The sequence below is a fragment of the Hyla sarda genome, chromosome 2 (genome assembly GCF_029499605.1).
Source record: "Hyla sarda isolate aHylSar1 chromosome 2, aHylSar1.hap1, whole genome shotgun sequence".
NCBI lineage: Eukaryota > Metazoa > Chordata > Amphibia > Anura > Hylidae > Hyla > Hyla sarda.
In genome coordinates this window covers 379,236,349-379,255,260 of record NC_079190.1, presented here as the reverse complement: position 1 = coordinate 379,255,260, position 18,912 = coordinate 379,236,349, and the positions used below count along the sequence as shown (strand labels likewise).

The 18,912-nt window shown below is 39.7% G+C and overlaps 1 protein-coding gene across 1 annotated transcript in view; it reads right to left on the bottom strand.

Annotated features, from left to right (window-relative positions):
* The window catches only part of COL26A1 (collagen type XXVI alpha 1 chain), a 509,942-nt gene extending 493,903 nt beyond the window's left edge, over nt 1-16,039 (bottom strand). Inside the window, exon 1 of the mRNA XM_056558485.1 lies at nt 15,755-16,039. Within this exon, the coding sequence (XP_056414460.1) occupies nt 15,755-15,915 (161 nt within the window). The 5' untranslated portion in view covers nt 15,916-16,039. The remainder of the gene's footprint in view (nt 1-15,754) is intronic.
* Between the last annotated feature and the right edge of the window lie 2,873 nt (nt 16,040-18,912).

Below are 18,912 nucleotides of genomic sequence, written 5' to 3'. Positions count from 1 at the left end.
TGTAAATTAACCCTCATCTTTAAGTTAGTAATGTATTACATCATTACAGATAGAAGCAACCATATATTATGTTGCATATGTTTTCATTGTACAATGACAAACATAAAATGTAAGTTCTTTTCCATTAACATATGCCATCTACATGTGAAGCCGGTTTGATATCTTATAAACTGCATGTATTGGTAATAGCATTAGCTGAAAAAAGTGAACTGGCAATGTGAAATGAGTCCCTGCCTAATGTTCTCTGACATAGACCAATTTGTGAGCAAAGCATTTAGATTCAGTGACTAAATAATAAGGTCACCGCTGTTAGCGCAACTGCCATTCTCATATAGAAGTGTTATATTTCTGTATGACAAATGCTTCCCATAGCACTCCTTGTAAATGACATAAACAATACGTATGTATATACTTACAGATGTGCAGGTCTGTTCACTTGTCATATAAGATTTATGTGCTGCTGTTGTGCGGACTGAACGCATTGACAATGAAACACAGAGCAGAGAATGCTAATTCGGTTCACATAGTTCATTATAACTTCTTCATTCTGGGGTTTTAGTCAAAATTCCCTCCCTCTCAGACAAAACTGTGTACTGTAACATGTGTGCTGTAGATCAAGCACTCTCACGCTTTGACACTTGTAACCCCACGGGTAATAAACACTTATTAACATAGTACTTCAATTACTGCGAATAGCGGTTTGTAAAGAAAAGAAAGGTAGATGGAAAAGGGACATTATAACGCTGTTTTCATCCTGTGTTCCTGGTACATTTTTGGAATTCATGCCAAGAAAATTCACATGAAGTATAAAACGGCCATGTTCATAGCACATATTGGACCTAATGTGTGTGCCAATAGAATAACATTGGCATTGGTTCAGACAGTATGTGTCAACTTTACGGAATGGGAAAGGATGGTTGACTTGGCATTAAATAAACGGGGATCCCACATTAAAAATACACAATACACTTTTTTTTTTTTATAAAGGGGCATCCTCTACTAGAGGAAAGAAGGTTTCGCCATCATTACAGACCGGGATTCTTTACTGTGAGAGCAGTAAGACTATGGAACTCTCTATGTTGTGATGACTCAATAAAAAAAAGTTCAAGTTTTTTGTGAAAAATATAACATTACAAGTTATAGATACTTGATTTCTGGCGACAGGACGTTGATCCAGGGATTTATTCTGATTGCCATATCTGGAGTCTGGAAGGAATTTTTCCCCCTGGTAGAGAACAAAGGGCATTTGACTCAAGGGTTTTTGCCTTCTTTTGGATCAACACAGTAGGGATATAGGTTGAACATAGGTTAAAGGAACGGACTCTTGTCTTTTTCAACCTTTTCAACTATGTAACTATGTACAACAAGAGTCAAGTTGTACAAAGTTGTATATGTTGGGGTAATAAATTTGGCACAGACAATGCAAGATCTTCCCAGTGCATATGTCATCGCTAACCCTTTCAGCAATAATCACTACAATTTATATTCCTTATCTGAACTAGTTTCTAGTGAAAGGCCCCCTGTCAACAATAGAGAATCTTGGCTTCCTTCATATATATATATATATATATATATATATATATATATATAGTGCGTGAAAAAGGGAATTTAAACATCCTAAGATGATGTAATATATATTTGGGTGCAGAAGTATTTGGTCAGTGACACAATTGACACAACACTTCACAATAGATTTTAAACTAAGTCATCGTTATGTGACTGATATGTAGATTTTCATCTATATTCCAAGCATTTAACAAAAATATTGCATGGTTTAGGACATTTTTAACACTGTCACTACATTATCACAGGCTCCAATGAAATCGGACAACCATATGAAATGATTCATATAAGGATTATTTTAATATTATGAATGGAAATACTTTTCAAGCAATGAATACTTAAAGTCTGGAACACATAGACATCACCAAATGCTTAGTTTCCTCCCATGAGATGCTTTGCCAGACCTTTACTGTAGTTTCCTTCAGTTGATACTGTTTATTGGGCTTTGTGCTTTAAGTTTTCTTTTCAGTAGGTAAGAAGCTCACACTGGTTCAGTTAACATGACTGACCAAGCCATTGAAGGATATCCCATTTTTTGCCTTATAGGGAACCTGTGATCAGTTGCAGGCTAGGTTTCCACACAGGTTTTTTCTGGTGTTTTTGTTGAATACTGTTACTACAGGTTTTGAGCTAAATTTCAAAGTGGATCCAGCAGAAAGGAGAAGTCTTTTCTTTATTTTTCCCATTCCTTTCGAATATACTTCTTGCTTTGGCTCAAAAATGGCAGTGGCAGGTCTCCAAAAAAATGCCAGAAAAATACCTGTCTGGAAACCTAGCCTCATGATATTGAAACAAGGGCAGCATTAAAAAAGGCAATGTCTTCCTTATTTCAACAAAATGTGATTCACTCAAACTGCAGTGTTTCAGAGGAATCATAGTTCCAACACTGTCCAAGAACAGGACTCCTATCTAAATGAATGAGCAAGAAGTAGGTCAGTGACATAAGTCTTCTGTTCCCTTAGGCTATGTTCACACAGTGTTTTCTCAGGCATATTTAATTTGTAAAAATGCATCCACAGAATGTCTGTGAACCCAATATATAAAATAATACAGGTGCATAAATAAGTGGCATGTATTTTACATATTGTGTGCACAGACAAACCCTTTTCAATAGACTGCTTCTTTCATATGTTTGGCCGACAAACTCTCTTTTCTTTTTTAATTTCAGCAATCCAATAGCTGTGTGTGAACACAGACTAGGACAGACATGACAGGCGCAAGCAGTATATTTTCTCCCACTACTCTCCCCAGCAGCCCCGATGGCCGTCAAACTACCGCGTGACAACGATAGTGTGAAAGAGGCCTATCATAGAGCACATTAATAGTAATAATGCGGACGTGATTTTGTGGACACATTTTTTTTTACAAATGAAATACACCTGAAAAAACACTGTGGGGGTCATATTCAAAACTCTTCAAGTCAAAAATTTTGTGTTATCAGATATTCAAAGTGTTTTACATGAGAATGATCCAAGGTTTACACTAGTCACACCAGTGAGGTTATGTATATTTCATGTTTTACATGATATTTTCAGAGGGGTAAGAAATAAATCATTATAATTATAAAATAATTATCATAAAAATTTTTTTTATTTCTTTTCGTTATATATATATATATATATATATATATATCCAAAGGTAGGCAGCACTTCCACTGTAGCGATGGGGTCCTGGGGTGCAAGCTGAAAACCACAGTCCCAATCGCAGACTCCGTAGATAATCCAGAAGCAAAAAATGCCAGCAGCACACATGTCAATAAAGTGCAAAAAGTGGGATTTTATTGACCCATATCAAGTGCGACGTTTCGACGGCATCCCCACATCTTTTTCAAGCAATCTGAGAGAAGGTAGAGCAGTATCTGCTGGCTCAGCCAATCACTGGTCAAGACAGGATTGGCGGTGCAGGAAGGTCCTGCTTCAAGCATTTGATGAAAAGAAGTGTTGTGATTTGTAGTTTTTATTACTACCATTTAGGTGTGGTACTTGATAACTTTTTATTACATTTTCTTCTAAGATGGCATGTGACCAAAAATCTGCAATTTTTTTTTATATTTAGGCCATGTACCATACTGAATCAAGAATGCAATAATACACACAATGACCAACTATTTTTTCTTTGTTAAACATTTTTTATTTACAAAATGCAAAAAGGGGGTGATTTGAAGTTTTATAAAAAAAAAAATATATATATATATAACATTTTTCTTTATTATTTTAGCTCTTCCCCACCAAAGGGCTTTTACAAGTTATCATTCAAATGCTCAAGTAGAACGATGAAATGCATATGCCATAGGCAGACCATATCAGCACAACAGTAACACCAGGCACAGAGATATAGCAGAGACCTTGGGACAGCATGACAGCTGAGCGGCATCATGCAATTATATTGTGGTTTGTCGGTCAGGCCACTAGACCACCAGGGATGTGGCCCAAAAATGTTTAAATGCTGCAATTGTGATCTTTAATCTCAGTCATTAATGGCAGGTGTCAGCTGTAGAGAGCAGCCAGCACCAGCCAGGTATAAAGCAGGCTTGGCCCTTGATTCTACTTCATACTCACCAGATGCCCAGCCGTCATACATGTACAGCCGTTGGGTCAAAACGGGTTAAATATCGATAACTTACTGCTAAGGTTAGGTTCACATGGAGCAGTAGCGTGCCAAACACTGTACTGCAAAACTGTATACATTTCACCACAAATTGCTTGAGTTTTGCAATGCAGAATTTACAAACAATTTACACGTATGTGTGAGCTCACATTATCTGTAATATTGTAGCTGCCACAAGAATTACTCTTAACCCCTTAAAGGGATACTCCGGTGAAAACCTTTTTTCTTTTAAATCAACTGGTGGCAGAAAGTTAAACATATTTGTAAATTACTTCTATTAAAAAATCTTAATCCTTCCAGTACTTATTAGCTGCTGAATGCTACAGAGGAAATTCCTTTCTTTTTGGAACACTGATGACATCACGACCACAGTGCTCTCTACTGACATCTCTGTCCATTTTAGCAACCATGCATAGCAGATGTATGCTAAGGGCAGCATGGTGGCTCAGTGGTTAGCACTGCTGCCTTGCAGTGCTGGGGACTTGGGTTCCAATCCCACTAAGGACAACAATAAATAAATGACATTCAGAAAGTTTGTTAACCCTTTAGGTGTTTCACAGGAACAGCAGCAAAGTGAAGGAGAAAATTCAAAATCTCAATTTTTTACACTAATGTTCTTGAAGACCCAGTTTTAGAAATTTTACAAGGCATAAAAGGGAGAAAAAGCCCCCAAAAATGTGTAACCCAATTTCTCTTGAGTGAGGAAATACCTCATATGTGAACGTTAAGTGCTCTGTGGGTGCACTAGAGGGCTTAGAAGGGAAGGAAAGACAATGGGATTTTGGAGAGTGAGTTTTTCTGAAAGGATTTTGGGGGGGCATGTCACATTTAGGAAGCTCCCATGGTGCCAGCAAAAAAAAAAAAACAACAACAACGTGGCATACTATTTTGAAAAGTACACCCCCTAAGGAATGTAACAAGAGGTACAGTGAACCTTAACACCCCACAGGAGTTTGACGACTTTTCGTTAAAGTTGGATGTGTAAATTAATTAATTTTTTTCACGAAATGCAGTTTTTTCCCCCCCAATTTTACATTTTTACAAGGGGTAATAGGAGAAAATGCCCTCCAAAATGTGTAACCCCATCTCTTCTGAGTATGGAAATACCCCATATGTGGATGTAAAGTGCTCTGCGGGAGAACTACAATACTCACATTTGGATTTTGGAAAGCGAATTTTGCTGAAATGGTTTTTGGGGGGCATGCCACAATTAGGAAGCCCCTATGGTGCCAGAACAGCAAAGAAAAACCCACATGGCATACTATTTTGGAACTTGCACCCCTCAAGGAATGTAACAAGGGGGTACAGTGAGCCTTAACACCCACAGGTGTTTGACAAATTTCCGCTAAAGTTGGACGTGAAAATGAAAAATTAGATTTTTTTCACTAAAATGCTGGTGTTACCCCAAATTTTTCATTTTCACAAGGGATAATAGGAGAAAAAGCCTCCCAAAATGTGTAACCCCATTTCTTCTGAGTATGGAAATACCCCATAAGTGGATGTAAAGTGCTCTGCAGGCAAACTGCAATACTCAGAAGAGAAGGAGCGCCATTGAGCTTTTGGAGAGAGAATGTGTCAGATATTGAATGCCATGTGTGTCTACAAAGCCCCCATAGTGCAAAAACAGTGGACCCCTCCCCACATGTGACCACCTTTTGGCAACTACACCCCTCACAGAATTTAATAAGGAGTGCAGTGAGCATTTACACCCCACTGGTGTTTGACAGATCTTTGGGCTGTGCAAATTAAATGGTAATTTTACTTTTTCACAGACCACTGTTCCAAAAATCTGTCAGACACCTGTCAGGCCCTACTAAATAGCGGTGACTACCTTGGCCAGTGACTGGCTGAATTGACAGTTCATGTGGGGTAGATGTATCACAGAATCCAGTGATAAGCAGCAGGGACAGCAGTAGTGGGGGGATCAGCAAAGAAGAGTATGACCTTTTTTTTATATTTATGTCACCCTAAACCATTTGTAAAATAGAAAAAGAGAAAAACAGGCACAGCACACCAACATCAAAACCTCATCCCAACTGTGAAGTATGGGGGTGGGGGCATCATGGTTTGGGGCTGCTTTGCTGCATCAGGGCCTGGACAGATTGCTATCATCGAAGGAAAAATGAATTCCCAAGTGTATCAAGACATTTTGTAGGAGAACTTAAGGCCATCTGTCCACCAGCTAAAGCTCAACAGAAGATGGGTGTTGCAACAGGACAAAGACCCAAAGCATAGAAGTAAATCAACAACAGAATGGCTTAAACAGAAGAAAATACGCCTTCTGGATTGGCCCAGTCAGAGTCCTGACCTCAACCCGATTGAGATGCTGTGACATGACCTCAATAAAAGCGATTCACACCAGACATCCCAAGAAAATTGCTGAACTGAAACTGTTCTGTAAAGAGGAATGGTCAAGAATGACTCCTGACCGTTGTGCACGTCTGATCTGCAACTACAGGAAACATTTGGTTGAAGTTATTGCTGCCAAAGTAGGTTCAACCAGTTATTAAATCCAAGGGTTCACATACTTTTTCCACCTGCACGGTGAATGTTTACATGGTGTGTTCAATAAAAACATGGTAACATTTAATGATTTGTGTATTAGTTTAAGCAGACTGTGATTGTCTATTGTTGTAACTTAGATGAAGATCAGATCACATTTTATGACCAATTTCTGCAGAAATCCATACAATTCCAAAGGGTTCACATACTTTTTCTTGCAACTGTATTTTTTGAGGGATTTCCCTTAAAGCAAAATAATTAATTAATATAAATACTAATAATTCATTTTATGATATTTACTGTCTTGTACCTTAGGTTTAAGGATGATACTTCATTGAAGAATAGTATTTAAGCATACCCATTCTGATTTTCCTGGTAACCCTCATCACACTTTACCCTTCATCTATGACCTAATCTTACATATATCCTATGCTAATCCTAAACATTTAATATACTGTTGTCAGACCCTACTCTGAGCTGAACTACCAACTCAAAGGGGTTATCCCACAAGTAAAAGTTTTCCTCAATCAGTAGGATAGGGGATAAGTAGGTAGTCAGTGGGGGTCTAACCACTGGCAACACCACTGATCACAAAAACTGAAGTAAAATATGCCCTGGAATGAATTGAGCACATCTCAATGCTCTTAAACCCCAGAGAGAATGAATGGCTGCACTCTGGCTGTACTCCTTTTTTCCAGGGCCCTTTTCACCTTAGTTTTTGTGATAGGTGGAACTCCCACTAATTTTCTAGTTAGGAACTATCCTCTGGATAGAGAATACATTTTTACTGAGGAATAGTGTTGCTCGCGAATATTCGCAATACGAATTTTATTCACGAATATTGCATATTCGCGAATTCGCGAATATTCGCGAATATAGCGCTATATATTCATAATTACGAATATTCGTGTTTTTTTTTCATTTTTTTTTCACAGTACACATCACAGTGATCATCCCTCTCTGCTTCCAGCTTGTGTGGTGTAAAGAAGGCTCTAATACTACTGTGTGAGACTGGTGTGCAAATTTTCGCATATGCGAAAATTAGCATATGCACATTTTCGCATATGCAAATTTTTGCTTATGTTAATTTTGTATATGCTAATTTTCGCATATATTATTTTCGCATGTGCGAATCTTCGCATATGCGAAAATAAAACGAGAATGTTACGAATATGCGAATATTCGCGAATATATGACGAATATTCGTCCATATATTCGCGAATATTTGCGAATTTGAATATGGCCTAACACTACTGAGGAATAACCCCTTTACATACTAACCCTAATTGACCAAACTTACCTATACTAACTTTTGGCTCAAAGGATACTAGTTTGCAGGTTACCACACATACTCTTAAAGGGGTACTCTAGCCCTAGATATCTTATCCCCTATCCAAGAATAGGGGATAAGATGTCTGATTGCGGGGGTCCTGCCGCTGGGGATCCCCACGATCTCTCCTGTAGCCCCTAGTCATCTGCAACACGGAGCCGAAGTTTGCTCCGTGCCTGATGACTCACGATAGAGGGGTCGGCAGATGACAAGTGGCTGCAGGAGGGACCCCTACGATCAGACATCTTATCCCCTATCCTTGGATAGGGGATAAGATGTCTTCGGGTGGAGTACCCTTTAAGCCATGGTTTTTAGAAGCCTTGTCTTCTATGAAATCTATCATTTAACAAAATCCACAAATATAGTCATACATGAGGTCTGCTGTTGAATGGGTTGTATGAGCAAATCCCACCTGTGGTCTACGCAATTATTTTCGCACTCCACTCACAGATGACTGGAGGGCAACACATATAGCATTTTACATAAGATGGAAACCTGGCATAAAAGGCTCCCAGAAACCACTTGAAAGAGAACACCTATGTGTAAGACACAAAACAAATATTTAGATACCCTGCAAATATATCGAAGTTATAAAAATAAGAAAGCACAAAAGTCCACCTTTTTCATTAAGGTCCTACTGTGTTACAGTTTTCTTTTCTGGTCTGACTTGTACAGAACAGCTTTCCATTTGACAGTCCTAGATATGTCCCAGACATCACCATAAAAGTGACATCATTTCCTTTAGGTTACCCGTCCCTTAGAAAATCTATAAGGTCTAAACAATTCAAGTATTTACCTCTCCCCATACACCTAGAGCAGTCCCTTCTGGCCTGACCAATATTTTTAAACTGGTAATGACATTGGTATTGTGATCTCACCGACATCCAACAACTTACACTTCAGAGACTAAATGTCGTCATAAATTACACCAGTCAGCTATAACATAAGAACATGTGTGCTGTGTTTGGTCCCTTGATGGTTCCAGCAGTTGCTATTTTTCTATCTACACTTCCACATTTACTTTTATCTGCCCATACCATATTGCTTTTTGTAGTTCTTGGTGCACTCAACAAACCTGTGTGGGGAGTGAGTTTAGCCATGTGTACCTAGGCACTGATAAATGTGACATGGCCACTTCATAGCTCCAGTGTTTTTAAAGGAAAAGACCAGACTTTGAATACAATATTGTTTTGGATTTTTAATAAATATGTTTATTCAATTTGTTAAATTTATTTAGAATTGAGTCAAAATGGTATACTTAATTGAAGAATACCCCCCCCCCCCATGAACTTGATTCATAATCCCTTAGCCTCATATTCAAGGTCTCTAGGATTGTCAACCACCAGTAAGGATGGAGATATGGTAATAGGCCTTAAAGGGGTACTCCACTGCCCCAGTGTCTGGAGCATTTAGTTCCGAATGCTGGGTACAGGCTGCGGGAGTCGTGACGTCACACCACGCCCCCTCAATGCAAGTCTATGGGAGGGGGCGTGACAGACGTCATGCCCCCTCCCATAGACTTGCATTGAGGGGGTGTGACATCACAAGGGGCATGGCCGTGACATCACGACCCCCGCACCCAATGTTCTGGATTAAACGTTTCGGACGCTGGGGCAGTGGAGTACCCCTTTAAAGAGGCTAGTGCTGGCAAGCTGACCTGTATGGTGGGGCTGATGCACCTCATTATCATGCAGAGATGTAGGGGCTTGGCAAGATGGAAAAAGTCAAGGCTCTTGGCACCAAGGGTATAGTACAAGTCGTAAGCCCTCAGAGAGAGACAGAATTTACACATCTGCCTGCTTATTAGTAGGCCTGGGCTTGAACCTAGGAGATCTGACTTGTTCTTCTGCAGGGACTGAAGCCTAGGAAAGTGCTTGTGTACTGAAATGTACTGAGAGATGCAGCACTGACTCATGTTGAACTGAACAAGGGGGTCCCTGTGCTAAAGGGGCAATGCCTCTTACCCCAAGCTGTCACATGCTTTGAGGATGCCTAGACACAATGGAATGGTAAAAAACCCACTTAGTCAAGTGAGTTTGTGCCAGCATGCTATCAAGGCAGAAATAACTAGAAGAAGGCACAAAACTGTGTTGTCAAACATGGACCGGAGTTCTATTGGAATAGCAAGTATATTTGTAATTCACCTTCTTTTATGAAATTCACCAGATTTTTTATGTCCCCTCTTTTAACATCTGTAAGTATTCCTTCCTTTAAAGGGATACTCCGCCCCTAGACATCTTATCCCCTATTCAATAGGGGATAAGATGTCTGATCGCGGGGGTCCTGCTGCTGGGGACCCCCGCGATCTCTCCTGCAGCTCTCCGGAGCTAGGTTTGCTCATGGCTGATGACTCCCATTACAGGGACCAGCGGTTCGTGACATCATGGATCCGCCCCCTGATGACGTCACCCCTACCCCTTTAATGCAAGTCTATAGGAGGGGGTGTGACTGTTGCCACGCCCCCTCCCATAGACTTGCATTAAGGGGGCGGGCGTGACGTCACGAGGGGCAGAGCCATGATATCATGAACCTGTCATCAGCAACAGAGCAACCTTACTCGGCAACTCAAGGGGCTGCAGGAGAGATCACGGGGGTCCCCAGCAGTGGGATCCCCGTGATCAGACATCTTATCTCCTATCCTTAGATAGGGGATAAGATGTCTTGGGGTGGAGTACACCTTTAAGGTTACGTTCAGATAGCAGAAAATTTCCATAAAAAATGGGCGGATATTCCACATATTTGCATGTTCTGCCAGCATTAGGATCGCTCGGAAATGAGCCATCTCCATAGATGGCACTGCCAAAATTCCCACTACAGAAATTCCTCTATGTGTACAGCGCAGCAGAATCTCATTGAGAACAATGGAAAACAACGGAATTTCGGGGCTGAATTTTTCACCCGGAAATGTCATTGTGTGAACATGGCCGCAAGAGAACTTGTGAGCAACACATCAAATTTTAAGATTTAACTGTCCTTTAATACGTTGATCAAACACATTTTTGCCATTTCTTTATATGCCCTCCCATTCCCAATATATGTGGGCTCATTTTTTACATGACAATTCAGGGAATCAGTCAGATGGGCGTGAACTTAATTTTAATAATGGGAGTGACCTCAAGTGATGGGGCCAGGATTATGCAGTCAAGGGGTGTGAATGTTTTACATTGAGGGGTGTGTATGACTTATACGCACCCACTGACTGTATAATGCCAGACATCACCTAATATTCACTCCAGTTATTTAAATTAAGTTCACACCCTTCAGACCGATTCCATGAATTGTCAGACAAAATATAAAACCCCATATCTCAGGAACGGAGGGGCGTATCAAGAAACTGTAAAAAGGTGCATGATCAGGGTGACCTAAGCTCTTTAATGATAGTGCAATTTATTTTATTTTTTTTTGTGGTTGGTCACATGTCCTCTTTTAAACTGCAGAGTTTGAGTTTGTAGATAAATATTTTTTACATTTTAAGATGACTTCATAATGTTTTCCCTCAAAGAGGACCTGTAGTCTCTCGAAACATCTACAATTGCCGGCTGAGACAGGGTCCCCTTTAAGCTGGTGATTGGCTGAACAAGCTGTCACTCCTGCTGTACTCCAAAGGGGGAGGCAGGAGTACTCAGGAGTATGGTAAGTATAGCTGGGAGAGACAGACTCAATACATGAGATTGCAGGGGTCCCAGCAGTCGAATCCCCTGCGATCAGACACTTACCCATTTCCTAAGATGTACTGAAAACTAGAGGCACGTCCTACCGTGCATGTCCAACCGTTAAATCTTTGGTTTATGGACTTGGAAATCCCACATACTGTAAATCTGTGCTAGAAAAATGTGCCATATTATCAGATTTTCTAGATTATTGGATGCTGGGTTAAAGGAACTTTATTTAGTTTATCTAAACACAATTTCAATTAAAAAAAAGTATGCTGTAATGTGAAATATATATTAAGCAAATACAGATATTTCTCTAAAAAAATGCAAGACAACTTGAATCAAGGGTTACCTAAATTAATAGCAATAATTTACTTTGTTCCACTAAGAATTTAAAAAAAGTTTCTAAAACTGCTAAATATGTTCAAACACATCAACAATGTCACAGACCCCACAAAATTAAGAACAGGTCATGTGACCTAAATATTAGGTAGAAAGTGAACATGCTCTGCATCCCGCAGCAACACTCCCCTCTAGAGGCCAGTGGGTGAGCCATTGTGAAGCAGACGTTGACCGCTGCTTTCTCACTTCAGTAGTTTTGGGACAGTGAAGTTCATGTGGGTTCACACTGCACGTTTGCTTAGGAATAGCGATTACTGGTAAAACTTTGGTTCAGCAGGGCAACTGCATCACTGAATAGTACAGGCAACCTATAAAATCTGGTAACTGCATTAAACATCACATGTTTACGTATATATGTTTCTTTCTGTAAATATTGACATGTTGGATCTCATATACAAAAACCATGACAAGATGTGGAGCGATTGCCCATTGTAGCCAACAGGTTTTATTTTATAAATCCATTAGGAAAATAACCTTATCCAGATCTGGTTTCTGTCATAATTAGTGTCTATACATGCAATTGCATTATTACATATATGACTTCTATCAGTATTAGTGTATTAGATAGATAGATCATTTACAATATTGCCTAATAGATCTTCATATAGCCTCTTTAATGTACCTTAATCTGACTTGGGTAACATGCATACACGTGTATACACGTGCAACTCTTCCATGTGGATGAGATACATTGTGAGCTGAGAGTAATGTAGGCACTAAAGGTCATGGAGCCCTTGCCAAATACCATAGGTATGGTACGCTTCATGTGGATGAGATACACTGTGGGCTGAGTGTAACCTGGGCACTAAAGGCCATGGAGCCCGTGCCAACTACCATAGCTATATCACACTTCATGAGGATGAGATACACTGAGGGCTGAGAGTAATGTAGGCACTAAAGGTCACAGAGTCCTTGCCAACTACCATAGGTATGGTACGCTTCATGTGGATGAGATACACTGTGGACTGAGAGTAATCTAGGCACTAAAGGTCATGGAGCCCTTGCCAACTACCATAGCTATGATACACTTTATGTGGATGAGATACACTGTGGGCTGAGCGTAATCTAGGCACTAAAGGTCATGGAGCTCTTACCAACTACCATAGCTATGATACACTTTATGTGGATGAGATACACTGTGGGCTGAGTGTAACCTGGGCACTAAAGGTCACAGAGTCCTTGCCAACTACCATAGCTATGATACACTTCATGAGGATGAGATACACTGTGGACTGAGAGTAATCTAGGCACTAAAGGTCATGGAGCTCTTACCAACTACCATAGCTATGATACACTTCATGAGGATGAGATACACTGTGGACTGAGAGTAATCTAGGCACTAAAGGTCATGGAGCCCTTGCCAACTACCATAGCTATGATACACTTTATGTGGATGAGATACACTGTGGGCTGAGTGTAACCTGGGCACTAAAGTTCATGGAGCCCTTGCCAACTACCATAGCTATGATACACTTCATGAGGATGAGATACACTGTGGACTGAGAGTAATCTAGGCACTAAAGGTCATGGAGCCCTTGCCAACTACCATAGCTATGATACACTTTATGTGGATGAGATACACTGTGGGCTGAGTGTAACCTGGGCACTAAAGTTCATGGAGCCCTTGCCAACTACCATAGCTATGATACACTTCATGAGGATGAGATACACTGTGGGCTGAGTGTAACCTGGGCACTAAAGGTCATGGAGCCCTTGCCAACTACCATAGCTATGATACACTTTATGTGGATGAGATACACTGATTGCTTAGAGTAATCTGGGCATTAAAGGTCATGGAGCCCTTGCCAACTACCATAGCTATGAAAAATTTCATGTGGATGAATAAAAAAACATTTAAGACATGTTTATTATGTGCATTTAATCTTTAACCCCTTAAGGACATTTTTTCCTCCTCACCTTCTAAAAATCATAATTTTTTCCTATTCTTATCAATAGACAAGTATGGGGCTTGCTTTTTGCGCAACCAGTTTTCCTTTGTAATGACATCACTCATTTTACCATAAAACGTATGGCACAACCAAAAAAATACTATTTATGTGGGGAAATTAAAAAGAAAACAGCGATTTTGCTGATTTAGGAAGGTTTCGTTTTCACACTGTACAATTTACTGTAAAAATGACATTTTTTCTTTATTCAGTGGGTCAATACGATTAAAATGATACCCATGATTATATACTTTTCTATTATTGTACCGCTTTAAAAAAATCTCAAACTTTTTAACCAAATTAGTACATTTAAAATCCCTCTATTTTGACAACTTATAACTTTTTCATTTTTCCGTATAAGCGTGGTATGAGGGCGCATTTTTTGTGCCGTGATCTTTACTTATTATTGGTACGACATTTGCGTATATAAAAAAATTTGTAAATTTTTTATAAATTTTTTATTTTTGGGAATATGTGACAAAAAAGCAGCGTTTTTTGTTTTTTTTTTACAATTACGCCGTTCACCGTACGGGATCATTCACATTATATTTTGATAATTCAGACATTTACGCACGCAGCGATACCAAATAGATTTTTTTTTTTTTTTTACACTTTTTGGGGGGTAAAATGGGAAAAAGGGACAATATACATTTTTATTGGGGGAGGGGATTTTTCAAATTTTTTCTTTTATTTTTTACATTTTTTTTACACTTTTCATGTCCCCATGGGGGACTATTTATTTCAATCACTTTACTGCAGATACTGAACAGTGCTATGCATAGGGAATAGCCCTGATCAGTATTATCGGTTATCTTCTGCTCTGGGCTGCTCGATCTCAGACCAGAGCAGAAGATCAGAGAAAGGCGACGGAGGCAGGTGAGACAGCACTGCGGGCGATCTGATCATCCATTTTAGTGACCGCACTACATCTGTATTGATCACGGAATCTGAGGGGTTAATGGCACACATCAGAGCGATCGTTGGGGGGGTGGGTGCTCGCAGTCATGTACAGGACGTAAATGTACGTCCGGTGCATTAAATACCAACGCACCAGGTACATTTACGTCCTGCATCATTAAGGGGTTAAGGAGCACTCTAAATGACCAAAGAGCTATGGGGTTCCTCTGCCCAAAAGCCCTCAGGTAGTGACCTAACCAATAGTCAATTTTCCCCTTACAGCAGGGTTTCCCAACCAGGGTGCCTCCAGCTGTTGCAAAATCATAACTCCCAGCATGCCCTGACAGCCTTTAGCTGTCTGGGCATGATGGAAGTTGTAGTTTTACAACAGCTGGAGGCACCCTTGTTGGGAAACCTTCCATACAGGATAATTCAATTATTATAGATATACCCTTCATTCATTGATAAGAATAAAAACTGCCCCTTCTGCAGCCATGACCACCGACATCTACATGTCTTTAGGTCTGATACAGCAGCATTTATCCAAGCAGAGACCCCCTTTAATTATTCAATTTTTTTTTATTATTAATATAAAATAATATTTGTTTGCACAAAAAATAAAACATCTTTTAATATTTAGCCTCTATCCAACACAGCATGTAACAAGTAGAGAAAGGATGCTGTAGTTTATCGTGTCCTATCGACGATCATAATTCTAAATGAAAAATTTCTCATTGTACATTATAGTACTGTAAATTCATGTAAATGACAAAATATCTTCAAGAAGTGTTCCTAGCAAGCACAGTCTGTAAAAGTTTATGGCGCGGTATGTATTTATGTTTTATCGCACTTACCTGCGGTTGGAGTAACTGGCACTTGCAGATGCGGCGTTTTGATCAGGATAGTTGTGCTGCATTGTGGATGCTGGGAACTGATACAAGAACCCAGTTCCACAGGTAAATCCCAATAAACTGGAAGACCAGAGCAGTACAAGAAGAGGATATCTCATTTTCATCAATGGGGAAATAATTCCAATATGAGAACGCAATGAACAGATCCGGTGCCAAGGAGGCTCTCTATGACAGGGGCTCTAAAGCTCTGCAGAAATGAACTAAGGACACAGGAACTGGTTGCTCAAGGCATTCTCAGAACTCAAGTCCTTTAAATTTGGTAACGCTTTCTCCAGTCATTGAAAAGGGGGCTGTGACATTTTAACGCTGCACAGAACATAGCACCACCTAGTGGTCATTTTGCAAAATGTTCTCTTCTAACAAAGGTCTCCGAAATGAATATCAAGTAGTGACTATGGGGAGGAATTCATCATTGTGGGTGTAGGTGAAGCATTTTTGTACACCTCTATTTTGTGTCCTGGTAATGTGTAGGTGCACTAAATTTATTAAAGGGGTATTCCAGGAAAAAAACTTTTTTATTTTATATCAACTGGCTCAAGAAAGTTAAACAGATTTGTAAATTACTTCTATTTAAAAAATCTTAATCCTTTCAATAATTATCAGCTGCTGAAGTTGAGTTGATGTTTTCTGCCTGGCAAGAGTGTCTCGGGAACTGCACAGAGTGGAATAGGTTTGCTATGGGGATTTGCTTCTAAACTGGGTGGTTCCTGAGACACGTGTCATCAGAGAGCACTTAGACAGAAAAGAACAACTCAACTTCATCAGCTCATAAGTACTGAAAGGATTAAGATTTTTTTAATAGAAGTAATTTACAAATCTGTTTAACTTTCTGGAGCCAGTTGATATATAGAAAAAAAAGTTGTTTCCTGGATAAACCCTTTAAATGGTCGCAGGGCAGTTAATAAAATTTGTGCAGGTACATGTTTCCTGAAAATTCTCTAGTTTATTTGTTGCGCCAAAATGTGTGACTTTTCTACACAAACACCAAGGGTTATTTATTGCATTTAGATATGCTTTGTATATTTGGCGCAGTTTAGGTGCAGTGTGGGGGGTTGTGACTTCTTTGCAACTTCTCAAATAGACATTCTTCACAACATTTACTTGCAGTTCACCATTTGTCCTTTTCCCTATGCAGTGGTCATGTACAAGTGAGACTCTAAAAATGTTAATATCGTGCAAAAGTTCATTGTATTTGATGCAACTTAAAAGGAAAGGAAGCATGAAGTGCTCCAAAATCTCCTGGTAGACGGATGCGTTGACTCTGACCTCAATGAAGCACAGTGGCCCAACACCAGCAGATGACATGGCTCCCCAAATCATATAATATTTATATTGGGGATTGGGGGTTTCATGGGCTGTAACCATAATCATCACAATTATGACAAATCACGGCTTGAACTATCTTGCTTTGCATGTAATGAGTCTGTCATATATTAGTTTCCCCTTTTAAGTTGCATTACTGAAATAAATGAACTTAGCGCAATATTCAAATTTTTCGAGTTTCACCTGTATTTACCAACTGCAACTTTTGTGAGAAATCACAATTTTTTGTGCAAACGCTTCCAAAAAGCAAAGATAGAACCGGCACTGCTAGCTCTGCGTACTAAGAGATGTCAATTATTCTGTGCGGATGATATTCACGTAGCGAGATATGGTGGTGCTCTAGCTTAACCAGCAGATGAAAGCATTATTCAATAGGAATATGAAACGCTGGCAACTCACCGATTCTTCTCAAATCTTCTTTATTGATGTAAATACTCACATACAAGTAACTATCGGGGGGACACATACCGGGGGGGTACAAAAGGCGAAAGCAGCAGACGATGTTTTGCACGGGTTACGTGCTTCGTCTGGCCTTCACTCCTTGACAAAGCCGCTCCCGGCGAAACATGTCGGAGTTGTGGAGGTGGACTGGGGTGAGTGTTGTTCTACTGTATACCGAGCCTGCCCTTTATTGTTCTTTCATTATTGCTGCTATTTTCTGTCTCACTTGCTGCTATAGTTTATTCAGACAGCATTTTCTACTGTCTGCCCACATGCACATATCTCTAGCTGCTATTCTTTGCACATAGTCTCGCTATAATTTGCACACCCTATTGCACCTTATACCTAATCCATCTGGCTTGCTCATTTCATAAACTTTTTTGCGATATTTTGCACACTAGTGTTTGCACCTTATACCTATCCCCTGTGCAGCCAGCTCCCTTTCTCCTATGTTACATTATTATATGCACATTCACAGTTTTTTTACCAGTGTGCTGTGATTTATAATTTTTTATAAATGTTTTTTATACTCATTTTTTTATATTCTTTCCACCAATTGGATTTCACGCTCTTGTGCCGTTGGTTTTTTACATTGCTCTGATCACACCTTGCCCCCACACCCCCTTTTCCCTGGTGCGTTCAATTGGTTTTATGTGCATATTAAATTACTCTATCTTGCACCCCTTTGTAGTACTGCATCTTCTCTGTATTATCTATATCTATTTTTCCGGAATACAGGCTCCCTCACCCCAGTATCCACCTTTTAATATGTGCAATAAATAAACTTAATGATTTTTTAACCATTATGTAATATTTTTATGAATTGATTCTGTGTCATTATATATATATATATATATATATATATATATATATATATTTTTTTTTTTTTACATTATTTATCTGAATAAAATCAATTTTATACGTGAATACGTTTGCCAGAGTCCCATGTGGTTTCCCACACCTGTAGGTTGTAATTTACAAATCTGTTTAACTTTCTGGCACCAGTTGATTTAAAACATTTTTTCCAGTGGAGTACCCCTTTAAAGGGGTACTCCGCTGCTAGGCATCTTTGGATAGGGGATAAGATGTCTGATCGTGGGTGTCCTGCTGCTGGGGCACCCCGGGATCTCCCACAGCACCCGACATTCTAAATAAATGCCGGGTTCCTGCGGCAGTGGTCGTGAGGTCACGGCCACGCCCCCTCGTTATGTCATGCCACATCTTCTCCATTCATGTCCATGGGAGAGGGCATATCAGTCTACACACACCCTCCCATAGACATGAATGGAGGGGGCGTGGTGTGACATAATGAGAGGGTGTGGCCATGACATCATGAT